At 35.1% G+C, this 14,296-nt stretch overlaps 1 protein-coding gene across 3 annotated transcripts in view; it reads left to right on the top strand.

Annotated features, from left to right (window-relative positions):
* The first annotated feature begins 534 nt into the window (after window positions 1–534).
* LOC142322956 (uncharacterized) overlaps window positions 535–14,296 on the top strand; it is a 204,600-nt gene continuing 190,838 nt past the window's right edge. Inside the window, exons 1-3 of one of the 3 annotated variants that reach the window (XM_075362068.1) lie at window positions 535–723; window positions 9,239–9,310; window positions 12,372–12,422. In XM_075362068.1, coding sequence (XP_075218183.1) covers window positions 665–723; window positions 9,239–9,310; window positions 12,372–12,422 — 182 coding nt within the window. In that variant the 5' untranslated portion in view covers window positions 535–664. The remainder of the gene's footprint in view (window positions 724–9,238; window positions 9,311–12,371; window positions 12,423–14,296) is intronic. The other 2 variants (XM_075362061.1, XM_075362052.1) reach the window with 2 other exon arrangements.

Below are 14,296 nucleotides of genomic sequence, written 5' to 3'. Positions count from 1 at the left end.
GCCTACAGCATTTTTGAAGGTGAATAACTAAAAAAAAACTATCAATTTTATAAAAAAAAAGTCTGAACTGAAATTTTATTTTTTTTGCAAAGAAATCGATTCTGAAATAAAAAATATAGAGATTCTTATTTAAAAAAATTAAGTTGTCCTTGAAATTACTTTCATTTTACCTTATCAAGGACAATATAGGTTGTGAAGGTATTTCCCCCTTGAAATGAAATATCTTTAACAGGAAAAACCTTTTCCTAAAATGTGTAGTTTTTGAGATATAGATGTGTCTCATTTTATATATCGAGAAACTTAAAAAAAGTTATTAACATGCAAATTTCATTAAAATTATTTTGGATTTTTTAATATTTAGAGAAAAAACCGATGCAAATAATTGTTTAATTGGTTTTAATTTTTATAAAACACAAACATTTTATGATAATTAAGTTACAGATTAATACATAAAATAGTTTAAATAAAAATTAATGTAGCAACACATAATGTACGTAAGTGCCTGCGAATCTTACTGAGCATTAACATCTGTGTATCCCCGCTCTTAGCTCAGCGACAAGGTCACAAAATAGAAATTTGTTATAAATCGAGAATATAAGACTTAATTTATTATTCAATAATATTCCATTTAATCTACGAGGGAAAACCCGAATTATTTTGAAATATGCAGGCCGACGTTTTGATTATCAGCTTCATCATCTGTATAGGGCTGAATGACGGAGCGTAAGTAATGACAATTTATGAGTAACAAAACAATAACGTTTATTATATATATATATATATATATATATATGGTTACTAGTATTTTTTTAACTTTTGTCACATAGTTTTTCTTTGATCAAATAAGATCAAAAACGGAAAACCCTAGAATATTAAAATGTAGAAGTAAAAATAAGGGTTAAAAAAATTAAATTTTTTATATGTTTGGAATTTTATTTATTTCATAGAGTGTTTACGTTTTATTTTGTTGTACTTTTATCTTTACGATGTAAAAATCGGCCGCATCCGATAAACTTTACGCCACACTTACCTTGCGTATTATTTGTTTGGTGCAGGATGTTTCATTAAAAAAAATTGATGTGGACACAACATGACTTCGTTGTTCGCCTATTTAATGGCATATACACATGTTTTTCTGCAGCTCACTTAAATTTATTTCATTTGAAAGTGTGATACGATCCTCCAATTTTTTAATAAAGTGGACAGTTACACAATTGCTCTGTGGTGGACACCACATTGCATCACATTTTTTTGTGGTGTTATTTTTTTAGTAGTTAAATGGTGTAAGTGAGAACGTGTCGCATCCGTCACCATGGACACGTCGGTTCGAATCCGACTTCATATACATATATATTTTTTTAAACTTTTATTTTAATTGAAATATATTGATTTATTATTAATTATTAACCTCTGTAAAGGTTTTTGAATTAAAATGAAAAGTACATAAAATTACTAATAACTATTGATTTTCCTTTTTTTTTATTGTTATTATTGAATTACTATTTATTGTAAAAATATTTTTACAATAGAGGTAAATAGTTATTAATAAATCAATATATTTAAATTAAAAAAAAAGTTAAAAAAATATATGTATATGAAGTCGGATTCGAACCGATGTGCTTTTCCCTTCGGGATTTTTTGGACACTTTTGGTCCAGTCGACTGCAATCCAAAGGACAGGTGCACAACTAGATGTTACAACAGTCCTAAATCCAAAATTTCAGCATTCTACGGCTGATGGTTTTTGGGATATGCGAGATACATATGTACGTACGTACAGACGTCAAGCCCAAAACTAGACAAAATGGATATTTCTGTTGAAATCTGAAAACCGAAATTTTTCGCGAACACAATGCTTCCTTTACTTTGTACAAGAAAGTAAAAAAAAACATAAAATATTGTAGGACACGTAATACAAATAAAAAACAAGAAAAAAATCACGTAAATATTTTGATTAATATTATAATAATAATTATTTATTTTTAATAACTGATATTTTCCAACACTCTAATTACTCTTGGCTCGGTTTAAAGTTTTAATACATTATTTTCTGCCACATCTCAATCCGCTTTGCTTTTAGTAAAACTCAAATTTCTTAACACGTTTGGTAATGAGCGCTTGCAGGTGCCTGGTCTGCGCGCACTGGCAACCTGTTGACTTCGCACAAACGCGTGGTTGTACAGTAGTTTTTATATTTCTACCGGTGGCGGTCAGCATGTTACTGTTGACCCGGTATCGTGTGTTAGCGCATCACAATGTTTTATATTTTTTTACTGTGTGGTTCATTTGTCGTTACATTGACACGGCCTTTTTTGGTGGGATTTAAAATTTTCCTTAAGTTCCATCAATTTCTTTTTTTTTTAATGCTTCTATTTATAATAGGATGAACAATAAAATTCATTAGCAACTTATCAGTGCAGTGTAACTGTACCGGTAAATGTGTAGCCTTGAACAAACAAATGTGTAGCCGGCCGTTCCTGAGACGTGTGGTTAATTGAAACCCGACCGCTTAAGAACACCTGTATCCACGATCTAGTGTTAAAATGCGAATAAAAGTAATTACCTTTGTTAGGATTTGAACCTGAGAACATTGACTTCGAAATCAGCTGATTTACGACGACGAGTTTACCGCTAGACCAACCCGGTGGTTTTCTATCACTTTTGAAAGAGGACAGAGTTTTAATAATTAAGTTAATTTTATAAATTATTTGTGTATCGATTTGACAATTATGTTTACTTTTATTCTATAATTATATATCGATACTATTATTTTCATTTTAATTAGTACTTTATAATAAAATGTAGGTAATTATAATTAACCCACCGGGTTGGTCTAGAGGTGAACGCGTCTTCCCAAATCAGCTGATTTGGAAGCCGAGAGTTCCAGCGTTCAAGTCCTAGTAAAGCCAGTTATTTTTACACGGATTTGAATACTAGATCGTGGATACCGGTGTTCTTTTTGGTGGTTGGGTTTCAATTAACCACACATCTCAGGAATGGTCGAACTGCGAATGTACCAGACTAACAACACTTCATTTACACTCATACATATCATCCTCATTCATCCTCTGAAAAATTATCTAAACGGTAGTTACCGGAGGCTAAACAGGAAAAAGAAAGAAAGGTAATTATAATTAATTTTATTATTATTCTTTTTAGTAAAAATGTTAAAGTATACTATGTAGTACTCGATTGTGTGCTTAAAAATATAAACAGTACAGTTACTTACTTTACTTGTATGTCAGATCTATTTTAAAACGTTCAGAGGAATTTACGTAAATCTGATTTTCAGGTCGTAAAGAAGGAACAGATGATAGATGAAATCGCATGAAAATAAAATGTCAATTAATCTAACTTTTCAAAATAAAAATAAAAATTCTTAATCGATTATCGATAACATAATAAATTCATGATTTATTGCGCGTAAACTTAACACATACATTTTATAAGTAAATTTCACAAGCTTAGGACTTTCTTTTTTATAAAACGACGAAATAATCTATTTTTATCCAATTAAAAGACTAAAAAATTAGTTAACATAAATCGTCAGCACGAACAAATAAGAGGTTATGAATACGCTCGACCACGCGCGAGTGAGTGTTTAGCACGGATAATATAATTCTTCTGCATTTTCGACACTCTTGAGCACCTCGCGCTACCGCGTGATCGTATTTCTCAAACGTTTTATATTCAAGACATATATAAACGTTGATAACTAGTACGTATACTTAAGTTAGAAAAAACAAAAAAGATAATTCAACTGGGAGGCTTAATATACCGATGAAAAGCAAGTAATGAATGTGTTTTGAACCCTTCTTCACGATCAATTGATGTACTTGCAAATTATAATTTATTATTACGATTATTGTTATTTATTATTGCGAAGGTTGTTATTATTAGTGTTTATTGTAATTAATTTCAACATTAATCGTTATCGGATATAATTCTGAAGGTAATACGAAATGAAAATGTTTTTACGGAACGTTTTACGTAATTTTCATTGTTCCGTTTTTGCAACTTTGCTTATCATTTTCATGTTTTAAAAAATCCACTTTTCATTTTCACTCTTCTATTTAAAAAAAATCGGGTAGGGCTGTGTCGGAGCTCACAGCCGTTGGTTTTACGTGAAACGTTACCTTGGATGAAGTTCCTCCGAGCTACAGACCGATCAAATTATCTGTAGACTTAAATCGGAAAATCACCATCGTATTTTTTTTTTTTAACAAAACTGAAAGTCTACAATTGAAAATTTTAGTTTCTTCATTTGGCAAACTCTATAGACAAATTGGTCGGTGTGTATGTCAGCGTTTGGATTGAAATAAAAACGAGACATTGACTGCGTACTAAATTTGATTTTAATATTAAACAGACACTAAATGGTACATGCTATTTATTTCGACTAATATTCGACAAGTTTGTTCAATATTGAACTGTAATATGAGAAGTAAGAGACATAAGGCGTAATAAGCAGCGGTGGAGGTGCTCGAGCCGTCGGCGTAGTTCACCGAGCGCGCGTACCAGCTTTGCGACGCTCCCGAAACAGTCTCGCTCGTTCGGCATCGGACATCCGGGTACCTGTGCGCAGCTCATAACCTCCCCTTTCCAACTATAAGCTTATTTTCGGCTAGGTTTTGCGCGGGCTGAAACTGACATATTGAATTTTTATAGTTTTTTACAGGTTTACTTTAATATTTTACACATAAATATTTTCCAAATTACACTTTTATTATTATTACTACATTATTATTACTAATCGATCTGTTCTGAAAAACTCTTGACAGAAACACACGAATCACCGCGCTATCACATGTAAGTCGTGAGCTACACTAAATGGAAATGAGCGACAGCTATCATCCACTTTAGTTAACTTCGTGGGGAGCCGCCCTTCGGGCTTGGTTCGCCCCTCCTTGCCGCGCACTATTGTGCGGTTCCGGCCGCAGCCTTCCTCGTACAACTCGTGACAGAGGTTTCGGCCGGATTTATTGTGTAATCCGCTTCAAGAGGGCACAGCACCTTCCTTGTGGATACCTCCGAAACCTCCTTTGTGGAGGACCGGGGCTTCTACGAAGATTTGCTGATTGACCTTACGGTTGGAAGGGGTCAACGAACACCAAGGTTACGTTTTTGCTTAAACTTGGACTTGGCTGATTTTGCCAAGTCCTCTAAGCAATCTCTCCCGGATTGCTCCATCACAGTTTAATAAAGTAGCACCGACTGGTAAGCCAGATACTACATCCACAACCTGAAAGAAACTAAAATCTAACTAAGGGAAATATGAGGGTTAAACACTTTCTTTTCCAAGCAAGGCCACCTATTATCACGTAACCTTGGTCGAAACGTTAAAAGCTAAACGTTCGTAATCCAGATCACCGGCAAAGTCGGAGCGAAATCGCTTCCGGAATCTGCCTGAGAATCCAAAAAGTTTATTGGCTTTACGAATTGCGAATTGGGGAAACTGTCACACAAAGAAAACAGCCTTATTTAGCCTCCTGCAACACATTACGCCGTTCCGTGAAACACTTTGCAGCAACGCAGATTGATTAACTGCCACCGATCGTTGTACATCCCCGACGACGTGCTCGAAGAACACTGTCCTTGCAGAATATCGCTGCCGGTACTGCAAATTGCAAGTTTACAGTACGGGGCCAGAGGGCGAGAAGCAGTTCTAACTCTTGCGTGCAGCACGTTCAGGTCAGAGGACCACCACTTTTTCCCGGGTGTTGGGTAAAGTTAACAAAAAACACACAGCTAGTATTTTCCAAAAGAAATTGGACTTTATTGAAAGTGAAACAAATAAACTTATGTTATAATCATGACCTTAAAACATAAAAGGAAATTATGAAATTAACATAACTTAATGATACTTAGCATATCAGCTAAATCAACATATGAACAATTATGTTAAATGCAAAAATACATGAATAAACATTTTTTAAATACACAATGTAACAAAGCCTGAAAACAGGAGAACATAAAACACCTTATTTTCAAATTAGATACTTAAAACATAACATCAATAGAGAGTGGAACTGGAAAACAGTTGCACTACTAACATATACTGTAATATGAAAATTAGCAATGAGCAGATGTCATTAGCTTAGAAAAAATAAATTACAATAATTTCAGTATAAAAGGCGTTAATTACAATATAATCGCATTAAAAACAGTAATAATATAAATGGATTTTATTTTGATAAATAAGCATTCTTTAAAATACAAAAATTACAATGTCCTAAAACATACATGCACATCAGGAGTAATTTGCTTTAGGTTAATTTACGAGAAGTATTACGAATACAGCGCATGAGTAGCAAAGAATTAATCTCGGCGATCAACAAGTTACACAAATAAATTATAGAGTTAATTACAATAACAAATCGTAATAATTAAGCATGTAAGATAGCTAAGCCACCTATCATGATTCCACTTTAGTGAATAAATGGTTTTATTTTAACTGAACTTGAAATCGAAAGTCATAAGATATGATGAACTGAGTGTTCCACAAATTTCAATGATAAAATAACTATTTGACGTAATAATGAAAATTGAACTTGCCCGTAGCACACAAATAATATCAAGATACGAACTCGTGAATGAAGGTACATGAATACATACAGTAATCCTGGGCGTAGTCCGCACTGGTGTATCAGGAATACAGAGGTGTGACGTGGTTTAGTGGTAGAATAATACGTAGCATCTCAGATGTGTAGTGACGAGTTTTGAGATTCTGCTTGGATGAGAATATTATCACAAAGTTTGCAGGAGAATATGGCCATAGGCGACTGTACTGGAGGAATGTTGAATCTACTCTGCCGAAAAGATGGCGTGAAAGAAAAAAGGGGGAAACCAGATCCAGGTAGTGGACAGGATAGAGCGTGTGTAAAAAACAAGAGATGTGTGCATGTATTAGTATGGGAACGAAAGAATAACGGGTGTATGAAAAGGGTAGCCAAAAATAATTCGAGACATGAATGGACGCGGTCACTAAGGATGACGGAGGCAGACAGTCTGGGTGGCGCCAGAAGTGTCGAACACGAGAACAAATAATCAAACAGGTACAAATGACAAGCCCAAAAATGCGAAACATAGTAAAATTTAACGTGCCTGTAACAAACAACAGGACCCAACCCTAGCTTAGAATTCATTGAAAATAACGGAAACTTTACGCTAAACGGCGTAAACACCGGGTTTCCGCCTCCGACTAACGGATGGCTCCCCAGAAGCGGAGGTCATGATGGCTACAGGCACTCACAGATATAGCAGACTGGCTATTACCCAAGGGTCCGTCCATTGGCCTAGGCCGCCATAGAACCGTATCGCAGCCAGTCTTGATGGCCCGGCCGACTTTTTCAGCCATCAATTCCAACTCCTACCTGTGCTCCGTGCGCCACACAAACCCCTGCAAGGCAGCCGCAAACTCGCGCCGCAGCTTGTCTTGATCCAGGGCCCTTAGGTTATAGCAACCCGAATCCGGAGCTCTTTGACCGTAAGCGATCTCTTAGGTTGTAAGCCTAAGATCACTTACATTGATCTCGGGCCAGACAATCCAATTACTTTTCCAACTCCTAACTATCTTACTCCTAACTACTACTAACTAACTATCCTACTCTTAAGCAGATCACCCGTTACCAAGGTGACGTCCATATAATGTTTCTCTAGTTTGCAAGAGAAGTAGGCGGTTGTTCTGCCTCGTTAAGTGTGTAGAGGTTCCTGTATTCTACGAACTGTGCGAGACCAGCGCGCCTCTGGATCATGAGTGGTGAACCCCATGCAGAAGACTTGGCGTTGGCGTCCAGAGCAACTAGCAATCTGGTGTCCGGGAGATCGTCCAGAATCCGTCCCAACTTCGCCAGAAAGTTGTCGATACTCCATCCAACCTGGATTATCCCGTTAATAGTACGACATCGAACGTTCCTCTAGTAACTCGCTCGACGGTGAATTAGTGATCAGAAAACTGAGGCATCCAGAAGACACCCAACGAAACCTAGCCGACCACGATCGCAGAGAACGGCCGTCCCCCACGAGAGTAAATAACATTAACCCCGTGGAAGCCGACCACCCTATTCCCGACCCTGCACTGGTTCTGAACCAAGAGAACCTCGAGGTCATACTCCTCAAGGATCTTCATGGCTTCACTGCTGGCCGCCCGGAGACGATGCAAGTTTAACTGCCTCAGGCGCAAGCATTCGTTATGGTAACGACCGTCCTCGAAAGGTTCCCCAAATTCAGGCCTGCATTGTTTTCCCCCGACCCAGTGTCCGGCATCAAAGCCTTTTACCATGGCACAAGTAGCGAAATTTGCAGACGCGGTCTTATTAGGGCAGTTAGCTGCCCTGTGCTCAGCAAAGGCTCAATGACCACACATCTTTGACTATACCTTAAGCGTAGAGCGATATGACGTAAGCCGTGATATTTGGAGCACCAAGCTACGTGTGTATGGTTGATGATCCTGCAAGAAGTCTACCCAAGAAACAGGCGACCACCAGCCACCAAGATCTGTCGGAACTATGGCAAGGTCTTAATTATCCAGTGGTTTTTTGAGACATATTTTCGCCCCAACTATCGGACCATCCTGGTCCTCTTGAGAAAGTCCTCGACAGCCATATCCTTTCTCAGGGTTAGCACAGTCATTGCTGACGAAGTCCCCGGATCCGATGTAATCGGGACCAAATTGACAATGGTCCTCTTAATTTTGATAGCCGGAATCTTGACTGGCAGCAATGAACTTGGCCGCTTAGGCTTAGGAGCACCAGTTACCGCGGCGAAGGGGATAGGCTTCTTAACCTTCTCCTCCACCTATTTAATAGTTTTATGAAGAGTTTCATCCGTCACCGGCGTGAAACTCCTGACTTCCTCCACCACTGGTCAACTTTGCCCGAGAGTCTGGACACAACCATATTAAGGGTTCGGTTGGCGCCCTGGAGGCTTTCACAATTCAAAGTCAGCTCAGCATCCATCAACTACACTCGGACAGGTAAGAGTCGACTATCTGCCAATATTCCACTCAAATCCGAAACTTCTTATTTTAGGAAAATTTAGTTTATGCGGACTGCATCTCCTCAATCCTCCCCAAACCATCAACCCATAACTATACTACTTTCTTCTTAATTGGTAGGAATCCGTTACTCAAATCTGCAATATTGGTCTTGTTACAATTATTCGCCACCTAAATTAATAATTGTAACAACAAATTTTGCTGCGTATATCATTTAATATTACTAATTTTATTTATATTTCAGGTATACCAAAATGATTGAATTCAACCAAAGTGAATTTGTTTACAGTGAGCTATCAGTTGATATTAGGGAAAGGTATGTATAATATTTTACATAGTAGAAATATTTCAAACCGTACTGCTAATTTAATATTATAGTAAAAACACAGTTTCATACTTCTATGTCGAGGACCGTTTACCTTTCTTAGCTTTATATTTTTATTATATGTTAACGTTTCGGAATAACTCTGTCGTCAAAACATATTGTACTCTCGTAATTTCATATTTTATAAAGAGGAGTGGGGGCTATTACAAAATGATATGTTGCATATTAAACCGAGGGATTGTTTGTCATTCACAGTAAAGCAAGTAAAAAAAATTTTAGGTCTTACAAGTCAGTACGTTTAAAATAGTTTTGTCCGAATGGTGTTATATCAGGTGACAGATGTGGTCTGTCACGTTATATGCAATTATAAGTGATCTGCAATTAAGCACCTTAGTGTGAAGCAAATATTGATAGTGATTTATAAGTCTCTTTCTGATTCTTTTGAAATATTTTTGCATCAATTATAGGAGACTTTTTAAAATTTGCGGTGATTTTAACGTGAAACCTTCACTCGTAGATTATTCACTCTTGTGAATGAACTATATGTCTTTTGGAATTAGCAGGACCAGATTTTTCTAGCTCCCAGACTACTAAAAATTATAAGTACCGCTTCCATTTATATTGCCAATATTTTTATTAACTTATCTAATGATAATATCTGATTACGGTCCTTTGTACACATTACAGTCTTTCAGATAATAACTGTCAAACTTCAAAATCATAATTTATTCATGAAAATATGCGAAATAAAAGATTATTTTTTTTAAAAACGGAGATCGATAAAATTTTAGTTACGAATTTGCGAACAGTGTTGTAGAAAAGACATTGGAAGAATAGATAGGCAATTTTACAATTTCTTTATGTTTTCAGAAGGCATTCGTTGTAATTAAACTTTATTAAAAAAAAAACACACTTTAAACAGAAAAAGAAAAAAGATGGACTACTAAAGAAAATGTAAATTCTAGCACTACTCTAAGAAATCTGCGTCAAGTGTTTAAATATAATTTGTTGGATCGGTTCTAAAATTATTTTTTCTACAGCTGTATTAAAACCTTTGAATTATGCGACTGGAAATGAGGGTCATTATGATACAGTTGTTCAAAAGCCTACTCTTTTCAACCGCTGACCGATCAGAAGCGGATATGATGTAATTATCTCCTGTTTTTTCTTTTATTTTAATCCGATTTAATGGTCAGCAAGCAGAGATTAATTTGAAAGTAAACCGATATGTTTACTAAGTTTCTATATACTCTGTTTATTCTTTTGTTAATTATGTCGGATTCTGAGGAAAAAATGTTTAACACCGATCGACATTAAAGAAAATGTAGGACTTATCATTTATAGCTTATTTCCACAGAAATATGCAGATAACTTCATTAAAAATACAAAATAACTCACTTTCGTTATCTTATTCTTTACTCAGGTAGCAGAAAAGCTTAATAATTAAGTTTCTAGTTTTTCAAATAACAGTAATATTGAGTAGTTTTGTAAAGAATCAGTATTTTTATATTTCTCACTGATTCCCAGGAAATTACAGATTGTGTTTTGATTGTAAAGAATAAGCATTCTATGTATGTCAATGGAATTTCTGTCAGAACGTATTTTTTAAAAAAATAAGTTATAGATGCTATTATATTCCACTTAAAAATTTAACTGACGAATCTTTCAACAACGGAGTATTTCAAAGTCTTCGTTTGTAATTCCTCTTAAACAAAAATTCGCCACTTAACTTACAAAATTTCATAATAAAATAAAAGTTGGGAAAAAAATCCTGTTTGTATTTCATGAAAAGTATAATAATAAACTTTCAACACGGTTTTAGGTAATATTTTCTACTAATAAAACCATTTTTTAGTTTTAAAAAAACAATTTAAACAACCTAGATAGAAATTATTTCAATTTCGGTTTTTTTTTTTGTTTTTTTTTTGGGCGATCTCAGTATAGCTTTTAATTACGTTCTTGATATTTTACCGGTGAAAAAATACTACCGTATGTGCTGCTTACAATCGGTTTAAATCATATCCTATCTGTACTGTAAACTGGCTGCATTTGAAATTTCATCTTTTGATAAGGACGCACGTGTAAAATGAGATCTAGAACGAGGAATCCCACAGAGAAGTATTCTTGGTCCCTTGCTTTTTTATTGTTTATGAATGACCTTCCTAGAAAACCTTTAGTCATTCATTGTAACGATTTTTGCAGGCGATACAACTGTATATGTATATATATATATATCCTGAAGATAATTATTTAAAGAAATATCGGCTCAAAAAATTATTCTTCGGATGAATCGTAGCCATCTAATTCGAACACGATATAAAATTATGCTGTACTTCTCAAGTAAAAGTAACATTGCTCATCGGGTATAGAAATCTCTGAAATGAACGATTGAATGAACGAAAAGAATTATTTTCCTCGTTGAAAAACAAGAGAATATCACCTGCCCGACTGACACTGTGTCCGCTGACTTCAAATAAATAAGTAGATACACTGAAATTTCGAAATAGAGAGAGTTGAAGCACAAGGAAAGGAAGGTACGGATTCAGGAATGTATTTCCAACGAGTGATGCCAGTAGTTCTCCTCTTTAGAGCTGAAACACGGTAATGATCCAGCGCGTGGTTCGTTAAAAACCGTTGTGGTTCTGTTATCCTGTATTTTTTAATGTAGAAAATTATGCTTTTTAATAACAAAATTATTCAATCTAGTTCGGGTTATTAAGAAGCTACGCAGAAACTGAGGACGATTCTCCGCCTGGTCCCGCAGGGTGATGTACCTTATTGCATATCCATTAAAAAAAGGGCACAAACCGTACACCTTACTTGAAAAGAATCGGCTGAGGCTGCGTAGAGACAAAGATATAAATAAATAAGTAAAATAATTACTTTTATGGTAATACTTTTTGCTGCTTTACGAAAACGATGTGCTTTTCGATGTGCAACGATTATGAGTATTTTATGACCGATCGAATGATCATACCGTCTGTGTTTTAAGATCACCTTAATTTATTTTACTTATTAGTATTAGTAATTAATAAATTCTTTTTTATTGCAGCTATAACTATTATCTACGTAACATCAACAGATTTAAAAGCGAGACTCACGGGTAAGTATTCAATCATTATTTATTTATTTTTTTTATTATTACTTTGTTGGAAAAGATTCCTACAGACAAACAACCAGAAATAATATCACTGCCCGAAAATATTTTCCTCTCCCACCCGCCAAAAATTATGTACTAAACTGCATGTACTTCTAAGATAATGAATACAACCTGAAACTAGGAAAGATTACTGGAAATAGTAGGCGATTAGTGTTATTTTCTATTAACAAAGTTAATCGTTGTTGAAGATATAACGTTTTCATTGATGAGACGAACAGAATGTATAACGAGTAATTGTAATAAAATGTAAAAAATACTCTCTGAATTTAAATATTCATTGTGCAAAGCAGTGAGACCGCTCACTAAAATGTTGATAAAGCTTATAGGTGTAAATAAGATAACAAGGTCAAAATCGTTAATTTTATCTTACATCAGCCAGAAACACGTCTTCCGTTCTCCGGTATAATTCTTATCGGCTTATAATAAACCGTACAATGTAAATTGTTAGCCCCTTCGATTAAATATTCCTTTTTACTGGTGTATTATACGTTATGCACAGTAGAAGGCACCGGCATAAAAATTAAAAATTTAGTGCTTAGCAGTGCCAGTTAAATAATCAGTTTCCCATTTTAAAACTCTGGACGTACAATAGACAAAATAAAAATGTTTAATAAACTAAGGCATAAACAGTAAATTATTAATGTAAGTCCAGTATCTAATCTAATGACACTGCGAAACCGGTTATTTATTTATATTACGTTCAACTACACATGTACACTAACGTAGTTTTAAAACATTTTTACTAGAATCGGTTGTTGTGTTCCGGTAATTTAATTATGAGATTAGGATTTTTATATTATTTTATTTTTAATTCTAACAATATTCATTGTTAGATAAAACTATTTCACTAAGACTGTAAGTTGTATCCCTTGAAATTATTAAATTTTCCTTTCAAAAGATCTACTTTTAAAAACTAAAATTATTTTAATAAAAAAAAACCTAAAAATTATAAAAATATTTTATTTTCAACTTTAATTATTTCATTCTACGAGCAGCGGCTTTTTATTTTTTGATGGAGAACCCGATGTTTTTTTCTCCTGACTTCGTCTCTGGTGGAGGTACAATCATTTTAAATGTTACTGCCGATCCCACAACGGGTTTACAAATCTTTTTTTTTTGTTGATCGCGGGTGACCACACGTACAATTAATCAACTGAATTTTTTTTCATTCACTGCCAAGCGATTAGTTTACAAAATTTGTACCCGAATATATTTTAATCGTGGAAATTATGCAACGGATATCTGTAAGTAAAGAGCGCTGGGAAATTTCTCTCCTTAAGGTTGGCGAACCTGTGTCGTTCATGGCCACGCTAGTAATGTACACATTGAACTGTTGTCTGTAAGTTGTGTGACGTTATCGTATCTTTGATTACGTGAGAGTTATTACCTTATAAAATTAATAGGAAAATCGCTGTTGCCGCTGATTGTGAAATACGTGGAGTCATACGTTTTTTAAACCATCAAAACGTTAAGCCGGCTGAAATTCATAGGTAGTTGGTTGGTGTGTACGGTGTTAATGTAACGAATGAAAGAAACGTCCGAAAATGGTGTGAAAGGTTTAAAAATAACAGAATTATAGTCCACGATGAAGAATGTTCGGGGAGACCCTCGATAATAGCGAGGACTTGTTGAAAGAAAAGTTCGTCGCTCAACGATTTCCGACCTGGCCCTTCTTTTTTTTGATGTTCCAAATTGTTTGTATTGTTCACGACCGTTTAGGCTTCAGAAAGGTTTGTACACGTCGGGTGCCGCACGTCTTAATGGAACGTCACAAAAAAATCCGAATGGGATCTGCTTTGGAATTTTTGATGCGCTAC

Source organism: Lycorma delicatula, chromosome 1 (assembly GCF_047948215.1).
Source record: "Lycorma delicatula isolate Av1 chromosome 1, ASM4794821v1, whole genome shotgun sequence".
Classification (NCBI taxonomy): domain Eukaryota; kingdom Metazoa; phylum Arthropoda; class Insecta; order Hemiptera; family Fulgoridae; genus Lycorma; species Lycorma delicatula.
This window is presented reverse-complemented; position numbering and strand designations above follow the sequence as displayed.